The sequence below is a fragment of the Telmatherina bonti genome (genome assembly GCF_933228915.1).
Source record: "Telmatherina bonti genome assembly, chromosome: 1".
Taxonomy (NCBI): domain Eukaryota; kingdom Metazoa; phylum Chordata; class Actinopteri; order Atheriniformes; family Telmatherinidae; genus Telmatherina; species Telmatherina bonti.
The window spans coordinates 7,559,298-7,579,575 of NC_136619.1; the positions used below are offsets into that span (position 1 = coordinate 7,559,298).

The following is a 20,278-nucleotide window of genomic DNA, read 5'->3' on the forward strand; positions in this document are numbered from 1 at the left end:
CAGAGGAAATCCAGCAAGAGAGACAGAGGGAGAGGGGGGACGGGTGGAGGCAGGCGGAGAGGGATGCAGGGATTAACTTGAATTTTCTTTTCTCTTTTTATTCTTTCATACAATTGAGCCAATTCACATTTTTAAAGAGCGATGCAAGAAGAGGCTAATTTCACACTGCTTCTTGTGCATAATCGACTGGCTGGGAGTTTCCAAAATGAAGATAAAACTAATTTGTGTCAAGGTTGGGGATTGGTGTATTACCAACAAAGAAAAATAATGTACTCTCCTTATGGCCTCCTGTCCTTTTCTTTCCTTGCTTTTCAGTCAAATAAACCACCATTTTTTTCGGTAGCTTCTTTCTCTTGTACGCTGCAAAGTTCCCTTTGATGCGAGCGGCTCTGTTGTTTTTCAACTTCCTGTTTTCTTATTAATTTACCCAATAAGCCAATACACATCCTTCTGTCTTCAGGTTATCGGACCTGCGACGCAAGGACAGAAGACTGAACGTGTGCTACAGCTACATGACAGGACATATGTTTAACCAGCATGGCAACAGATTAATACTTAAACTACTTTATAATGGTGATGAGATACGTCTGGATTTGTTTGTTTCACCCATGTCATGTTCACTTTGCTGTTATCAAATGAAGCATTTTCTATTCATCATGCAGTGATTTCATTTTGAAGACTTTCAGGACACAATCAGGGTGAAGTAACCAGGAAGCCGCTCTAACTTGGATTTAATTAGTGTCAGCTGTAAACATTCCCACCATAGCCACACTTCTTTCCTTTATAATTCCCTCCACCTGAGTAAGACACGTCTTCCATCGCGCTGGCAGGCGGTTTGTTCTAAAGAGAAGGGAATCAGCGTGAGGATGACGAGATTGAAGCGGCTTTGCTGCATAATTGATGAAGTGTAGCAGTTAATTCCAATCTAAACACAGTGATGAGGGGAAAGAGGAAACCATCTGTGTGCTGTTGTGTGTCTCCTCTGCAGGAAAAGTGCTCCTAGACGTCCTGTAAGTTACACATCTGGACTGTCTGCACAGTGTGTTGGACAAACACCACTAATAGATGTCATGTAATACATACAGACATGTACAAGTAGCTTTTAATGTGTGCAGTCATGTGCTGCTGTATCACAACAGAAATGGAAAAATGAGGGAAGGAGGACTAATGATGATCAGAAGTGTAGTAAGAATCTAACAATCTAAACAGGAGGATGATTGTGTTTGTTGTAGCCACCATGTCACCAGACGCATCAATAGGAACAAAACCTTTCGGAAAATAAAAAGTGTTTATCATATTATTATTATGTAATATTAAAAAAAAAAAAAAAAAAAAAAAAGTGCCCCAATCTATATAAAATGCTGTGACGGACTTGGTGCTGTTTAAAGCTGTAAGCCCCTTAAATACATCGGTTCCACCATATGGCTGCTACGATGAGCCCCCTCTAAGCCACCCATTCACAAATGAACCAAATCCTGCGCTGGTGTGTCCTTTCACAAACCATTTCACCATTCGTTGTAGTCGCAGGAGGTGTGAAGCCAACTCCGCAGTGTGATGTATCACACAAAATGTGCTTCACAGTCTGAAGAAGATGGGTGATATCTGACGTTCACACCATCTTCCCAGTTGGTCATAAGTGACACGACTGAACTTTGGCAGATTTTCTCAGTGTGGCGCCCCCTAATGAGCGATTCTGCATCCATCTTCAATCCAGCTGCATCAGACCCAGAAACTTAAAGAAACTAATAAAATTCATCAAGCAGGCTGGTTCTTTTATCAGTCTGGGATAAGTTTTAATTAGGGATGCACCGATCCACCGTTTGGGAGTTCCCATCCGATATCTGAAATTTGAATATCTGCTGATACCGATATTTGTCAATACCAAACCTGTTTATGTGAACATTATTGTGACTATGATTATCATTGCAGTTATAACTGTGTAAGATTTCGTTAGGTTGTAATAAATGACCCATCCTTTCTGAAGTTACCTCACCAATACAAATATAATAACATGACAGATCTAATAATTGCAACTATTTTTATTTTGATTTGGCACATTTTACCCAAACACAACTATAAATGTGTTTTTGAAACAAAGATCTTGCTTTTAGTTAAAAAAAAAAAAAAAAAAGTCACATTTTAACATTCAAGGCATTTATTTCTTTTAAAACATGTCCAAAGCATGTCATCACACACATCTGCGCTGGTTGACTAGTGCGGTATCGGTACACTTTTATTAATACCAAGTACGAGTACATACACACATGGTATTGAGTCCATCCCTAGTTTTAATCGTCATTTTTTTCATTCTATATTTTCCATTAGTTTAATCAGATTGTAAACATATCAGAAACTGAAAGCAGTCCATTAAACAAGCACTATGGATATTTGTCAGATTTTCTCTGTAAGGCGCCCCATAACGAAGGCTAATTCAGCATCTATCTCACATCCTGTCTCGTCTCTGAGACCTTTCAAGCCAGTAAAAGTCAGTTAAATGTTGATGCTCTGTCTGTTTCTTTCTTTTCCTTTTGTCCCTTCTGTTTCTTTGACAAATCAGCCAGAGTGTGCATTAAATCAGCTTGCTAGCATGTGACGCGGTGTGTAAAGTGAAACTCAGCTGTGAAGTGATGCAGGGTCCCAGAGGAAAACATGCTGCACGGCAACTACGAGTCCAGGAATGTAAAATGTCATGTTTTTAAGACAAAACAGTTACCATAACTACTATAAGGTTCTCTGAATTTTAGTTTGAATGATTGTTGATGCTTTTATATCCTGCAGTGTAAGAAACTCCACACATCATCACAGCCTCACACTGTGGTGCTACGCTGCAGGCATGATGCATCACAGCACACATAAAGGGGGTGTATGCTACCTTTATTACTATGTCCAATAAAACTTTGACTCCCCACTCTGTCTCTGAACATTCGCAAATCACAACAATCCATATTCAACTTGCATTGCCAGTCATTTATTAAAGAAAGTTCAGATTTACCTGCCAGCTCTGAGCAAAAGAAGAGAAAGAAAATCATAAACACACAAAAAAGGAAATTTTCTTTCCTCATATTGTGGAATTGAGCAACCAAGTAACATTCAAACCACCAGATTATCAATAGTTCAACCAAGAAGGCCAGATTCCTGGACAGCAGGTGTGTGTGCCGATGTCTGCTGGCGATATCTGAAGCTTTAATGAACTGATCTGTAGAAAAGACAGCTGGTTGCTGGATCAGTCCCAACGTGTTACGGTTCATCAGAGCTTTCATGGCATTTACGACGTGTTCTTAAAGGAATTTGAGAAGTTCAAACATTTTTCCGATCAATTCACTTTTACATTTTGTGGTGATTGTGGAGTTACCAGCTATCTGGTCGTTATTGCAACCAGTTGACACATTTCAGTTAATACTTGCACAACTTGTTTGTTTAGACTAGACTAGTTTTATTGCAAAATTTTCATCTGCATTTATGGATGAAACAAAATAATGTAAAAATGATATTCTGATGCAGCACAGAGTATCTATAAAGTCACAACAAAACAAGAAGTAAAAATAAAAAATCAAAGTGAATTTAAAATCAATAAAAGTTGTGTGACAACAGAACTGGTCTGTACCAGCTGGAAAGTAATTGAGCAGTTAATTACAATCCAACAGTCTTATTGTGACAATTTCATGGTGATATTTATTCTTCTATGCAACGTAGAAAACTGTAAAACAATAGAAATGTCTTGAATAAATTCAAGCTGAAACATTTAGGTGTGTAGTCAGTATTTTTGTGTGTGTGTGTGTGTGTGTGTGTGTGTGTGTGTTATGTAACCTTTTATTTATCAGCTGACATCCACACTGAAGCCATTCTGCTTCCCAGGACATCACAAAACCGGCATTTTCTCAAATCCTGTGGCGTTTCTAAGATGCACACAAGGTGTCCTTTGACAGTGGTGCCCCGATGCGCGGCTGCAGTCATCCTGGATGCAGAGCATGAACGCAGCATTTTGGAGGTGAAAAGTCGCAGGAATAAGAAACACGAAACCAGACTTCAACACCATTTACCAAGGGTCTTTCTTGTAGTTTTCCTTGTTTTTGAGGTCTTACATTTGCTCTTTACTCTCCTTGCCTTGGTTCACACATTATATCGTTATATATCAGTGACATAACCCACCTCTCTGCCTTTTCACAGATATTGATTTGCTTCTTCTGGTTTTACAAGCAATGACTGCTGTAAGTAACTGTATAAGTACACCAACTGTGCTTATCACCTTCATATGCACACACAAATACAAATCCCATGCAAACACATTTCACTCCAATGAAAATCAGATAGAGTAAATGGACTTGTCCTTATATAGCACTTTTCTAGTCATGCAGACCACTCAAAGCACTTTACACTACTTGTCACATTCACCCATTCACACACACACCCTGATAGGCACATGGGGGGGGGCAGCTTGGGGTTCAGTGTCTTGCCCTAGGACACTTCAGCATCTTAGCCAGGGGGAAGCCTGGAATTGATCCCCCAACTTTCCAGTTGAAGGATGACTGCTCTTCCTCCTGAGCTACAGCCGCCCCTGCTGTAGAGCATAAATAAATGTGTCTTCCTAAGTTATTTTTTCAAGGGAACTCGATAGTGTTGATTTACCATGTTCATTGTTATTCTCCGTGTCAGTCTCTGGCCTGTTCATAATGATCAGTGTGTTGTACAGTGAACAGCTGAGTTTGATGAGAAGGCTTTGACAGGCCTGACAAAGGACCAACTGAGTGAGGCTGTCTTGGCTGATTCCCAAGCAGCCTCCATGCTTCCCACAACCAGCGCTCCCCATTCATCCCTACTGGCTCGAACGAGCCTCGGGGCCCTAACGACCTCAGATACTTTAACAAGCTCAAACTCGGGAGATGCTCCTTCACATGTCCTGTGATCCTGCTGGCACGTTGGCATCGAATGCAGTGACCGAACGGGCTGTTTCAGTCATGAATTTTACTTTAAAAACAAAATGCTGTCTGTTATTGAGTGAAATCTAAACGGAAAGACTCAGATTGTTTGCTAAGTTTGCAGCTTTTCTCCAAAACTGGTTGTTTACCTTGTTTTGCTCATCTATAATCCAACTTTTACACTTTGGCAAAAGAGATAGAACCTCAACGCTGAAATATCCTGACCCTATTTGTGTGAAATCAGTTCAATTTACCAGGCGTTTTGCACTGAAGTGAATCCACGTATGATTCCAGTTTACATGATGATACTGTGACACATCAAGTTGAACCATTTCTGCTTCTTCAGAAAACGAATTGTACTGCCTTAAAAGGCTTCCAAAACTTTTCTTAAAGAAAAACAAAACATTTTTCTAGTTAAAAAAAAAAAAGTTCTGTTTACACAAAAAGGCAAATAATACATTATAATAGATTAATTCTCTTGCTGCAAAACATAAAGACAGATGCACATGATTTTTTTCAAGCTTGTAAAGAACCAACAGAACTGATGGCACGATTTGGATATTTCATGCACATGCACGGGCCAAACACTGGGAGATTTGTCCTATTTGCCTTCTCTCTGGTGGCACGCACTTAAGCCTCAACAACAGTTATTTGGTTGGAAGTCTCTCTGGACCACACAGGCACCAAAACACATCACAGATTGGACTAATGATATACTTCCAGGGAGCAACTTCAGTCCTACAACATGGCCCCGAGACATGGGACGTTAACTGTCCCAGGCTTTTATAAGAGACAGACAACGATGGGTTTCAGTTTACCTCCAGTTCTCCTGGTTTGCTGATGTTTTCTCATCCAGATTTATGAACAGGCAGACAAACATTAAACCTGCTACTACTGAGCAAATTCATCATAAATGGCCACACAGGTCTCTAGCTTAAAGCAGTGGTGCTCAAACTGGGGGTCGGGACCCCCATGGGGGGTCTCAAGATAATTCCAGGTGTGTCACCAAATAGTTTTAAAACATATATAGCCCACATTTATCAAATAAATGTTGGATTTGTATTAGAGTTGTGAAGATAAAACTGTTAATGCAGACATAAACGTTACACGTTAACGCATGAACAGTACACATGTTGCGATGGCCTGCCATCCTGGTGTCTTTGTGTCTCTGTTCATTGTAAGCATTAGTGAATGTGCCACTGACAGAGATGGGGGGGGGGGGCTGGGTCACAAACACCTGTGTATGTTACCTCAGGGATTCTGGTTCAAAAGGTTTGAGAAGCACAGCCTGAAAGGAAGAAATATACTCCATACTAAAAGTGCAGCGCTGAAAATGATACAAACTAAGTCAATTTGAGCTACACCGCAAGGTAACTACAGTTTCATGTTAAATATTCATCACAGCAAACTGAGTTTAATAATTAATCCTCAAAGCGGTTCACATAAAATGCAATGTTGAACGGATTGTTGCAAACGAGGTGGTCACACATGACCCACACCAGATGTTATGAAGACTGTAAAGGCTACAAATCTGCTAATCATCAGCTGGGATTTTATTGTTTTCAGGACAATTTTACCTTCTTTTCAAATGGACAAACTACACCTACAACATCTGTATCCCGAACATTTTATCCCAAAAACAATCATAAATTACTCGTTCAAGTAGGGAAAAACCTCCAATAATTACCTTCACAGAAACTACAACCTCTAGTGGTCATCAGAGAAACTGCAGGTGTGGTAAAAGATGGTGCCCTTTAAGGAGACTGAAATAGTGCAAATATTATACTTTACAAATAAGCTTACAAATAACTTCTTGTTATTTGTAAGCTTATTTGGGGTTCTTATTTGTAAACAGATGACTTTTACATCCAAACTAAACCTGAAAGTTTTGTTTAAATATGGTTGGACAACTTGTAACTAAAACAAGCAGAGAAAGAAAGGCGATGGTTGTTTTGTTAAAAAAAGGAAAAAGTGAATTTGGGTTTAAACCATAATTGTTTTGTTTTTTTTGTTTTTTATTCTCACCAACTAACATCATTGATTTAATCCAGTCAGGAGCTGACAACATTGTTTGACTGAATGGTTAGTTTTTGCATTCCCTCTCCAAACATTTTTGGTGATTTCAGATTTATTTATCACCAAAGGCCTATTTATGTTCTCCTTGCATATGATGTCAAACATCTGCACATATGGTTCCCAACATCGCTGTATGCACTCTTTATGTTGGCATAATTTTTAGGTAATGCATCCAAACGATGACAAACATTGTGATGGTTGACTAAACCACACTTCCTTCTCAGTAGTGAAACTGTACGGCCACTGAAGAAGTCACAACTATACAGTTGGGATATTCACAAGCTAGCACATCACCAGGCTACTGTTCCAGTCAGGAGAGAGTGTCACGGTGGCATTGAAGGTGTGGACCCAAACGTAGAGATGAGAGACTGGGATGCAGGTTAAAGACCATTTTAATCCAATCAGATAGAACTCAGGAAACGAATACAATGAACCAGCAACTGACAACGCAACTGACAAAGCAAGGGGTATAAATACACAGAGGAAGTAACTAAACACAGGTGAAACAAATCAGAAAATCAAACCAGGTGAACTAATGAACAGGAACCTAGACATGAGAGAACTAAACAAGGAAAACTCCAAACCAAAACAGGAAACCAGAACTAAAGAGAACTGTCATATCATGACAGAGCGCTCCAGAGCTAGTGGCACCTTGTGAGTGTTGCACAAGTTCACTTTACTTGTGTCTTGCTAATCATGCTATGTCACAGTTACCAGAGCTGCTACCCAAAACGACTAACTTCTAACTATAACACTGCAAATTTAAGAAGTAAAAAAAATAAATAAATAAATAAAAACTGGTTGAGGAGTAAAAGTTGTCAACCCAGAGTTGGATAGACGAGTCTCTTTTGCAAAACAGTGTCTCTTTTACTCAAAGATTGAATAATAAAGCGCATTTTGAAACACACAAGTCCGGAGCCCAAATGGGAGGTTTCCCTGTTTTAACAAGACTTTTCTGCCCAGACGTCTTTGTAAATCTTGAGATAAGCAGAAAAGCTTCACACAGACAAGCTACGTGGAAGCTCAGAAGTCTGCTGGCAGCAGTGCACACAGGCAACAAGAGACTGCGTGGGTTGTCTCGTAGCTACATTTCGCCTGTGCGCTACTCTCCCATGCCGTCTGCCTAAATCTGCACTCAGTCATAAAAACTTTCACAGCTTTAGTCTGAAACTTCTGCATGCTGCTTCTTGAGTAGTAGGAGAGCCCAAACAAAGAAATGCTCATGTAGCTATGTGGCGGTAAGGAAGCCGCGTCTGATTACTTTGAACTATAAAATGAAAAATGACCAAATTCCCAGAAATATGGCAGCTATCAACCCATATATACATGCATACATGTGAAGTTGCATGCTTCGTGTCGTATGTTGGGATGCACACAGGATTCTGTGAGACATTCATAACCAAGACACAATCCAAAGCAGATGGTTTGCTGACAAAAGTCAGAGTCTAACGTTGCATCCACGCCAGGATAGTTCTGATTGGTTCATAAAAACTTTGCAACTTCCTGAGTGTTGATCAGTTATCACACTGCACAGTTACAACAACTGCCCACTAGGGGCATTTTGCTCCAAAACAACCACTGACCAAGAAAAAAAGGCAGCAAGAAGAAGAAAATCTGGCTCATTGATTGGCCAGAAGCAGAAACATCTCATTCATAGCAAGCAAACAATGACAAAACAATAAATGTCTCTTTTTCTGTTTATACTTTAGGGTTCAAACCCAACATGGTTTTCACCAGAATCAGTCCAGTATGAGCAGCAGCGAGCTTCCAGCATCACCTCCTCTGTTCAGGTCCCTGGGCGGTCTGTTTGATTTCGCACTGGAAGTGAACCGAGCGCCGTTTCACGCAGGAAACTACTCGTCCTGTTGATTTTGTTTTGATATCAATTATTATGTTGAATTGGTGACAAACCAAAATCAAGCCTGTCGTCCTCCAGTTGGAGGATTATAAAAACAGATTCATATCCAATCGACGAGTGTGTGTGTGTGTTTTGGTTTTTTTTTGTTTTCTTTTTGCAAACCTGCAACGTTTGTCATTTATGCCGTGACCATATTTATTTAATTGCCACTGTTAACACAAACGTTGATCGATAGCCGGGGGGGGGGGGGGGGGGGGGGGGGGGGATATTAGAGTGTTAATTATGATTAATTAATTACAGAAAATTCTCAGTGCACAAGTTCCTGGTACACTGATTACAATGATGCACACGGTAGAGCTCTGCATTAACTTTGACACTATATTTAGCAATTTTTCAGACCCTTCTAGTGACTTTATTGAAAGAAAAAGGTACTATGAACAAGTGTAGCAACTTTTTCTGGTGCTATCCAACATTTTTGGTGAGCAACATGAAAGAATGTGTAGTTTTCTCTGTCCTGTTAGCCCTCCTCCGTCCAGAAGAACACACTCCACGCTTCATCGTCACGCAGCGTCTGGCCTCGAGCTGCAGTCAGAGCAGGAGGTGATCACCTCTCTGATCTGTGGCTCCTAGCTTATCCCGTTCTGGTTTACTGTCAGATATTAACTCCTATTAATGAAGACTGTGGATTAGAACACTTTAAAAGTTAAAATTACTTTAAACATTTTGTGGACTCTTATTTAGAGTATTTAAAATAACACTATGACTTAGCTAGGGGTAGTTTTTATTTCTTCTTTACTGTTTTAAATTGCATTTTTCTGACATTAATAAATCCTGAGTATTTGATTTTGTCACCCATTAATATCCCCTTAGTCCAATAAAGGGTTGCTGGAAGCTGGAGTCTATCCCAGCGACCACTGGGCGAGAGGCAGGGAACACCCTGCACACTGGGAACAGGGACCAAAGCGTTAACGTGTGATGTATCTGACCTAAACCAGACACTCATTTAATATGGTTGTTGCGTGTTAAAGCTTGTTTGTTATGTTTGCATGTATTTGTCTCCAAACCACAGTGTGGGAACCAGACTAGCTGAAGTATTTGCTCCACACAACAAGAAAAAAACAGAAAATAACAGATAATTTTTCATAACTGTGAGGCAAAATCCAAACATTGTACGAATCGTATGAGAATGTGCAGAACAGCTGACACGTTCCTGAGCAACATGAGAGCAGTTTGCTGAATGATCAGTTGTTTTGGTCACTTATGTAAAATGATCAACAATAAGTTTTATACTTTTCTTTGGTTTCACATCTACACTAAAGTCATGTATTCATCTTAACAAAATGGTGCGTAAAATATTAATCTTCTTAAGAAGATCAAGTTTATGTTAATGGTACTGACTCTCCTTAATAGAAAATATAATTTGGAGTCCTTCAAAGCAAAAAAAAAGGTGGATGCCATCATCCACAAGGCAATCATTTTAATTTCCATGCACTATTGGCAAGAATCTCATGATATAATATGGATCAACAATATGATATATCAGGATACTATAAGCAAGACAATAGATTGTAATTTTTCTTCACTACTAGTAAACACTGATCTTTATGTACAACATGGATTCAGAAATGAAAAATGCCTCATCATAAAGATTGGTTGTTTGATTAAATCAATACAGTGCTTTTAAATATCAATTTAATATTCTCACATTAAATATTGCGATATTTTGTTATATCAATATTTTCTTCCACCACCACCACCATGCCCGCAATCCAATCCACACATTTCAACCTGAACTGCAGAGACTCTCACAGGAAAAGAATAAATGCAAAATTTAAATGCATAAAAAGTTCCAATGCAGCAGATTGGATATGAGATTTTCTATACATCGCATTTAAAATTACGACCATAATAACAACAATAAAAAAAAAAGTCTGTCATAAATATGACACCTCTTTTCATATTTTCATTTTACCGTCATCTTACCACTGTAAAAATAATGCCCTCCAGTGTCTGCTGATCATGAACATGACCTGTGCATGAAGATAATTCACAAGAAGGATTTGAGACACAGCCTGGAGGGATGGAAATCATGAAAGTACACACTTACACACAGTTAACTATATAAGGATGTACGGTGTTTGGTCCCACCAAACCACACGGTTTCAGGTTTTATTTCTATGAACATCTTTAAAACTTGCGCTGTGCTCCACTGCTCTATTTTCATTACCGTCAAATAAATCTCTGGAGCCAGAAGAACAGAACAAAGCCAAATTGCCTATGATGCAAATAAAGATTGCAAACATGCAAGGAGAGAGGCAGCCTCGGGTGGAAGACCTGCTGAGAATTGAAAGAGGAAGGGAGGAGTGGGAGGAGAAAGAGGAAGCAGAACACTTTCTAATGGTGTCAGACCAAACTGCTGATGTGGGAATGACTCCTGTGTGAATCCGTGTTACCTGCATGCATCAGGATTCATTACTCAAGCAAAAAATGAAGCCAGATTTACATTTCACCGACCTGCATCTTATGTGCAGGTCAAATATTCAGCTGATATCTGCCAGAAACATGACATAGGATTGTTTGTCACTGTTGACATGGTAACGTGTGCATCGTCTGCTGCAGTGTTCACAATCACAAAAAAGTAAAACTATGAAACTCATTATCGCCATACTGAGATTTATAAATGATGAGTTAACCACATACACTAATTCTAACTGCATCCATGTACTTTTAACTCCAGTCTGGATCTTTTACAGGAGAGAGTGATGGAGAAAGTAAAAAGGAGAGAAGAAGAAGGATTTCCAGACGTGCAGAATGAGTCTCAAACATCCAGAACAAAAGTCATTATGTCAGAACTTTTCATCTGTTATTTTCTTCCTCTGAATAAACATTTGTAAACGTTGAGATACAGAACATTCATATCTTACAGGAAGACATGAGACAACAATAAGAGCAACAGTCATGTCATAAAAATAATACTAGTCACACAATAGTAATACTTGTTTTGATGTAATTAATGTAACACTCTGGGGATGCAGGACCATGTTGTGTTTAATCCAGCTCAGCTTTCAAAACATAAAAGATAGAAACTTACTTTTTTTCCCCCTCTTAATCGGGAGACTCCGGGCTTTCAGACGGTAGTTCCGGCATCACTGCAGCCCATTCATAAGTGATACACTGTTGTGCCAAAATAGGTGTTCCAATCAGAGCCTTTGTCTTTGGCGCATGACACGTGTTTGTCCAATCAGAGCCGAACATGCCTCAGGAAACGCCTCCAAACGGTGTCAATCACTAACATCGGTGTCATTAGCAGTCGGATAGCTGCCTTCTGTATTTACAAGGCCGATAAATGATGAAAACAACAGCTTTTACGCACGCATACCATGCGTAATTGCTCAAACAAACATTTGCATTACTCAAGTAGTTTATTTCAACCTAAACGACACGACGGCATCGTAACAGATGTATAACGTGGTAACAGATACAGTGTGTGCAGCGGAAAGCTGCGGTGCTTCACTCCCCTTCAGTACCTCTAGTCATGCTTCGAAATTTTAATACTCTTTATTTCAAGCAAAGGAGCCTCATTTACATAGCAGTTTATGATATTTCAATTCAAAATAATAAAAAAAACAAGGTATAGGACATTATGGGACATTGAAAGGTGGTGTTTATTAGCATTTAAACTAAAGAAATTCAGGTTTATTTCTCTAAAATACCCTTGAGGGTTAATGCCTTGTGTGGTTTATCTTCACTTTAACGGCTCATTGTTGCAATATTTTATTCATTCTGCAACTCAAAGGCAGTTTTGTTTCAGTTTAATCTAAATTCATTTAATATTTTTAACATAAAAAATTGTATTTTTTCATTTTTTTAGATTTTTCTCTTTTAGTTTGCTGACGTACAAACCTGGTAATGGAAAAGGAACAACTTGTCGTGCACCTTTTTTTAGCACCTCTAAATGCTCCTTTTCACACCGTGAAAATGCATTTCCAGCATGTGACAAGTGTCAACTGTGTGAGTGCCTGAAAGCCGTCATCCCAGTAACTCATTTCATTCCACCCCACTGCACTTTCGTCACGACCCTTTTCCCATCCTGGTTTTAGCCTGATCAAAATAATCCCATATTAGCTGCTTTTGGGTGATTTTAGGCTCTGAACTCGTGTGAGACTTCATTTGTTAAAAATGTCCAATTTCAGCCGCCTGCCTTCGGCTAATTTGCTCTAAAAGTACATGTTGGTGAAAGCCACTTAATTTATTGCTGCAGTTAAATAAAGGCCTTTAGATGAGTAATTGTTTTATAAATTCTGGATAAAATGCAGAGCCAACTTCTCCAGATGGACATAGAACAGATGCATGCAAATAGCAAATAAATACTTCAACAATAATTTTTAAAAAAAACACACAAACAGGACTGACTAATGTCATGTCATTGAGGTGAATTTACTTATTTTTATCTTTACTGCTGTGGGTAGGATCAAGCCCAGTCTCTTTTTCTTTCTTCTCCCTGTTTATGAAACGCTGAATCTGCATTTTACTAAATAAATCCCTGTGCATAATTATGTAATTATGTTGTGGAATTAATGCATCAGCGTGTGAATCGAATCGGGGTTTGAGCAGAAATAGAGCCGTGCACAATCACTGCATTGCTATTTTAAAAATGTCTTTCCACTGCAGTGACTCTTTGGTTGCACATTTCTAACATCAATTGGATAACCACAGCTGTCAGAAAGCAGCCTGTTCCCAAGAACCAACAAAGCGTCGCTATTAGCTCATCTGTTTCATCTGACAAATGCGTTCTTCCTCGTTGAGCCATAAACGCTGATTAAAGACACATATTTTCCTGTTGAGGCAAACAGACTTTGAGGGCTGATGACTCAATGATTCTCATCCACTCACAAACCTTCTTGCCTGCTTGCGGCTTACACAGTTCATCCAGTCCAGATTAGGGCAGCAGTGTTTAGTAGCCCAATAAGGACTGACCCATATACATCAGACTGGATGACACAAACAGGAGGATCATTCAAAGACAAATAAATAATGGATGAAACACAAACAGAAAAACAAGAGAGGTAGGCGGAAACCTTCTAAATGAAACTGAGTGAGTGTGTGTGTGTGTGTGTGTGTGTGTTTGTGTGTGTTCAGATGTTTGTAAGACAAAGCTAATATGATACATATGAGAGCATAAACTATATTTGTTGTTATTGTTGACTTGGTCCCAACACGCTGTTGCAGGTCAGCATCTATGCTGCTACGTTTATGGCCATTCTGTTTTCCTCTCAAGCTCCTGACATTGTCCTGATTTATGAGCTGAATCCCATTCCACAGCCCTCAGAACAACCCCCTCCATGTCCACCACAGTTCACGTGTATCTACTGAGTAATTCAACCACAATACAAACAAAGTCCAATGTTTGTATTTGTCTCCAGTCCAGAGGCCTGTACGACGAAGCGTGATTAACGTGTCCTGGATGTCTCTCGGCTACCTCGTTGACTTATCCAGACATGCAGGTTCGGGATAAAGTTGGACGATGAAGCTGGATATCAACTCCGTAATTCAACCAAGGGTTCCCATTTTAATCAGTGTGCGCTCATATAAAAGGGCCGGAGTTTAGTTTAGTTCATGTGTAAAAACGTCAGATTATACAATATTGAATCATCGGACAACACAAAAGGACAACACTCTGATCACTTTGTCACAGAACAGGCGTAACAAAGCCTGCACCTAGAAGAAGTACAGAACCATACTTCTCTCCGCTCAGTGATGAGGTTTTATTACTGTGTCATGAGAATGAATCCACTCTCTCTCTCCTAAGCGTTCCTCTCACAATCCACACACCTACGTTGATATCACGTCAACGTCACAAAACTGATTGGCCAGGAGGTGTTGCTTTTATAATCGTTGATCTCCAAAACATAACAGGCATCAGAGCAGGTTAGCCGTTCCACATCGGCAACCCTGAAGTTACCTGGATAAGATAACCTGGATAGGCAGCCCTAAAGGGTGGAGCTTGACACACAGCAGTCCACTGACTGGTCAAAAGAATTGTCTCTTCTAAAGCGAGAACAGTGCCATGTTTAAATCTTCTATGGATCTTTACAAGCCTCATGCCAAGAAGAAAGCAGACAAAGTGCTGGATGGCGACCGTTCTCCTGCATTCTTTCTGAAATATTATTTTATCTTATAGCTCTGCACCGCTAACAAGCCTGGTCTTAAGCTCTCCTGCTACAGATTTGGACCAACACCAGAGAATGTAAAGGTATTACATTTCCTGGAGAAGGGAGCTAATTTCAGAAATGGACCCCCAGGAAAACTCTTCTCACCATTCAAATAATATTTTTAAAACCTAAAATAGGGCACTCCGAGGCCCCCTTGTTTCCAACAGAATGTGAGTAAGAGGAATAGTTGAGCATCAGGAGGTATATGACTTGGTCCAAAACACTGGACTGGATTAAGCAGGTATAGAAAATGAATAGATAAATGGATGGATAAATCTATGGAGGCCTGCTGTGGCAGATGGCGGGAACAGCAACAAGCCCAGATGTTGGCAAAAACCAGAGCAGCAACCTGCGGCAATGATAGGTGGGGTCTAGAGCCAGCAGGCCAAAAACCATCCAGCTCTACAGCTGACGAAGCCGATAGGACAGATACTAGGGGTGATAGATACTTATCCAGAAATCACGTTTGATACCTTAAACCACTGGTGCCAAATTCTGGCAGCCTGCAGTGTAATTATATTTGGCCCACAAGGCAAAACCAAATGACATGGCAGCACATGTACTGCCATTGCATTGCAAAAATCAGAATATTTGTAATGCAATACCAACCACCAAACCAATGGTGGTGGTTTGGTGGATCCATCAGGACAAGACCTTCTCCTCTGTTAACAGTGTTCACTGCAACTTCAAGCTACTGCAGCAGAGTTTGTAAAATAAGCCCAACCCTTCAATGAGGGAGTGTTTGTGAAAAAGTGCATGATGCCCAGAGAACAAACAACCACGTGGGATTTTACCAATCTATAAGGTTCATTGTCATATCTGGAAGATTTTTTTTTTAATAAATAACAATGTTGGCCTGCAAGTTGGTCCAATTTGAAATGTTGGCCCATAAGACATCCTTTCATCCTTAAATATAGATGAAATGGAGGATGGTGGTGTCAGTAGCGGTGTTGCCTTCACTGTGGTTGACCTAATACTGCGCTGTAAAAGGTCCTCATATGGTGGCAGCCAAAAGCACACAGGAATCATTCTCACACAGATTTCTTTGACTTGTGACCATCAAGGACTGATAAAGGGTGATCTGAGGCCTTTAAGGGTTCTTGTTTGCACTGCTGACAGATGATTTGTAACGCGTTAACCAGCAGGCTGCTGGTTAACAGGTCAAAATCAAGTTTAACTCCAATGGACTGGTTAGACCCTGGATGTAACTTTCAGTCCCTTCCTCTGTCTCTTCGGTTTAACGTTTTAGATGCCGACAGCTGTTGTTCGGATGAAAAACGGGTAACAAATATTTTTAATTTTCTATGTCATTGTGTCTGAGCCAATCGGAATGCATTTACCTAACAGATGGTTCCTTAGTGCTGAGAAAAGCAGATCCCACATAACCGGTTTGTCTAATACGGACCAGTTACTGTCACACTGAATAAGTAAAGAAAGTCAACTTTCACCAGTACTTCTATGGGGCAGAATCAAAGTCTAAGCTTTAATTCTGTTTCTTTAAATACCCTCTGCAGGATTTCCTAGGATTGTATTGGGTCTGTAGAATTGACACAGATCCTTCCCAGACAGGACTGCAGTGACATACCCCAGCTCATGTTGTACATGTTAAGCTTTTTGCATGACATCTTATGAAATTAAATATTGATTTACATTAAACTGTAATGAATCTAAATATTAAGTCATTTTATCAGATCTACCTTGCTGGAACCAGTATGACAGGCTTAGTGTCATACCGACATGAAGCATCACACAGTTGCTGCACATCCATGATGAGAATCTCCCGTTCCACCACATCCCAGAGCTGCTCTGCTGGATGGAGATCTGGCGACTGTGGAGCCGTTGGAGGACAGTGAACTCATCGTCATGGTGGAGATGATGTGAGCTTTGTGACATGGTGCATCATCCTGCTGGAAGTTTCCATAAAGATGCTACACTGTGCTCATAAAGGGATGGACATGGACTCAGGTAGGCTGTGGTGTTGAACAAGGCCTTGGTGGGACTAAGGAGCCCAAAGTGGGTCAAGAAAATATCCCCCATACCACTACACCCCCGGTAGAAACAGCCTGAACAAGGCTGCTGAAGGCTGTTGCAGGATGGATCCATGTTGTCATGATGTTTCCAGCAGATTCTGATCCTACCATGTGAATGTGGAGCTGAACTGGAGACTCATCAGACCAGCAACGTTTCTCCATCTTCTATTGTCCAGTTCTGGTGAGTCTGTGTGAATTGTAGCCTCAGTTTCCTGTTCTTACTGACAGGAGGGAACCCGCTGTGGTCTTCTGCTGCTGGAGACCATCTGGGTTGGAGGTGTAGGGAGATGCCGTTCTGCTGGAACCAGTGCTTATTTGACTTCCGGTTGTCTTTGTATCATCTCCAACCAGTCTCCTCTGACATCAACAAGACATTCTGTTTCAGACAACTGCAGCTCGCTGGATGTTTTCTCTTCTTCAGATCACCTCTGTAAACTCTACAGATGGGTTGTGTGTGAAAATCCCAGCAGATCAGCAGTTTCTGAAACACTCTCAACAACATGCCACGTTCAGAGTCCCTTAAATCTCCTTTCTTCCTCATTCTGATGCTCAGATTGAACTTCAGCAAGCCGTCTTCATCCTGTCTACATGACTAGATGGAGTGTGCTGCTGCCATGTGATTGGCTGATACAAGCGGTTGAACAGCTGAGATCTAAGAAAGCAGCCAGTGAGTTTTGACTTGAATCTCTAATTAGAAAAGCAGTTTTGTATCTGTGCATCCTTTTTCTATCACTGTCCTTACAGCGCGATGACGGTCTAGCACTGGCTGGGACTGCTGTGATTTTGGGGCAAACACATCATTTGCAATGTAGAGGTGGAAAGATAATATTTATTCTAACAAACACAGAGAACAGTTCACATCTATAAGACAAGATATGTGCATTTTATAGACAGATGCCTGACAGAGAAGCAGGAAGAGCTGTGAGAATCAGACATGTAAACACTTGGAATCGTTTAATGAACAGTTTTAATCTCCACCATCTCACAGCAGCGTTTATCTTGGGTGGATGCTGAACGACCAGGCAGCAGTTTGTGAATGCCATGCTGCAGCCATATGCAGCAGACTCACAGACAGACAGACAGACACACACACAGACACACACAGAGACAGACACACAGACACACAGACACACACAGACAGACAGACAGACAGACACACAGACACACACAGACAGACAGACAGACAGACACACAGACACACACACAGACAGACAGACAGACAGACACGCAGGCCGGTGGAGAAAGCAGACAAACGGAGAGTCTACACGGGGCAGGGAGGCCGGGTGTCTGACGGCTGCGTGGCTTCTCACGCCTTCAGTGTTTGCGTGCCAGATCCGCCTGACAGCAAATCAATGACGCTGCGCTCTGACGGACACGCGCAGCGAGCAAAGAAAGGCAGGACGGCAACAGTCACGTCTGCATCCATTAGTGCAGCGACAGATGTTGGCTTGTGGTGTAAGAAAAAAGACAATACTGGTGGTGATGAAGCATTTCTGGTGCCCACGTGCAGCCCGCGTAACGGAATGTGGAAACCAGGACGCAGAGCGGAGTGGATCCAGACCGGATTCTCTGCCAATGTGTCCTTTAGCTTCAATTAATCCAGATTACCGAAACAGCTGGTTTATTAAACACACACACAGAGGGGCCCTCGATGAGCCACGGCGTCATTCACGTCGCAGCGTGACCGAGACCGTGCGTGTCACCCCCAAATCAGCCAAGTGGTGACAGGATGTTTGATGCAGAGCTGCGTGTTAAATCTCAGTTCTTTGTTTCATTTCCTGTCTTATTTCTTATTTTTTTTCCCAGGAAGAGGCAGGGGAGGGGGGGGGGGGGGGGGGGGGGGGCAGCGAATTGAGGATCACGTCCGAAAATGGATGATTTGACGTTTGCATGCGCAGCCTGGATCTGGGGGGAGGGAGGGGGGAGGGTGGGGGTCTGGTGCCAGGATTCACCTACTACTGCGAAACATAACCAGCATCCTTCCATTCATCTGCATGTTAGAGGTCAAAATGCGCTTTTTATGACGTGTGTGTGCATCTCAAGGCATTTAAATGCTGGCGACACACACCTCTGGGAGGGGGGGGGGGGCGCCGGGTCCATCATGAGGGTGTACATCACTGGAAGCACGCGTTCAAGCATTTTCACGAATACAAAGACAAGGAAGGCTAAAAGCAAATAAAAAGCTCTTATTTACCTTCATGTCGTTGACAATCGCCTGGAATAGACCCCCGAGGGCCCCGCATTCCTTCTCCACGGTCTCCATGTTTGCCAAATCCACCATTCACCGGAATTTGCGCGAGCGCACACCAACTGCGCGCTCCCAACAACCAGAGGGGAAATAAAATACAAAAATGTATTTCCACAAAACCAGGACTGGCCTCTCCAGGTTCTTCTTCCACCCAACAGACCCGAGACAGCAGGTCGCTGCAGAAGCAGGGGAGGAGGAAGGAGTGCAAACACAAAAAGAGAGAAAGATGCCGAAACAAACGGCTTGCCCTGCGGTTTCCTCCTGGTTAGATGGCTTTAAGAGAGGAAAGATGGTGTCTCTCTGGCTCTCTCTCTCTCTCTCTGACTCAGGCTGTGGGGTGGTACCGTTCGGATGGTACCGGGGCGACCACGCTCATCTTGGCGCAGCCAGCGCAACGCGGTGTCGGCGGGGACGCATGAGAGGGCAGCGCACAGAAGCAGTGTGTCGGCGCGAGCGCGTGTGTTGATGTCAGAGTGTGTATGTGTGTGTGTTCGTGCATGCGTGAGCTCGCATGTAAAGGTAGGCTGTGATTGGTGCAGAGGCGGTGGGCTCAGCAGAGAGGGGAGAGCAGCCAGTAATACGATCCATGCGATTGAGTAAAAAAAAAAAAAAAAAAAAAAGGAGGGAGGTGGGGGGGGTCTGGTCAACCCTGGACGGTCTGTCACATGGCCGCGTACAGGCATGCACACATACACAGTCAGGCATGAACCTTAAAGTATAAGGGGAAAATAATAATTGATATCCAGCCTGTTAGTTAAAGGAATGTGTCATAATTTCAGCCAATAACTGCGCGTGCCATGAATTCACAAACAAACCCAAGAATAAAAACGTGGAGATCAAACTGCAGGACATCACAGCCTTGGACATTCAGTTTTCCAGCAGGGCCGTTTCTACAGGGTGCCCCGAACACAATTGCTTTGTGGTGCCCCCCAAACACA

At 41.6% G+C, this 20,278-nt stretch overlaps 1 protein-coding gene across 2 annotated transcripts in view; it reads right to left on the reverse strand.

The window, feature by feature from the left end:
- The window catches only part of mtss1lb (MTSS I-BAR domain containing 2b), a 97,657-nt gene extending 77,923 nt beyond the window's left edge, over positions 1–19,734 (reverse strand). For both annotated transcript variants that reach the window (XM_079241271.1, XM_079241270.1), the window contains exon 1: positions 19,287–19,734. In XM_079241271.1, the coding sequence (XP_079097397.1) occupies positions 19,287–19,373 (87 nt within the window). In that variant the 5' untranslated portion in view covers positions 19,374–19,734. The remainder of the gene's footprint in view (positions 1–19,286) is intronic.
- Between the last annotated feature and the right edge of the window lie 544 nt (positions 19,735–20,278).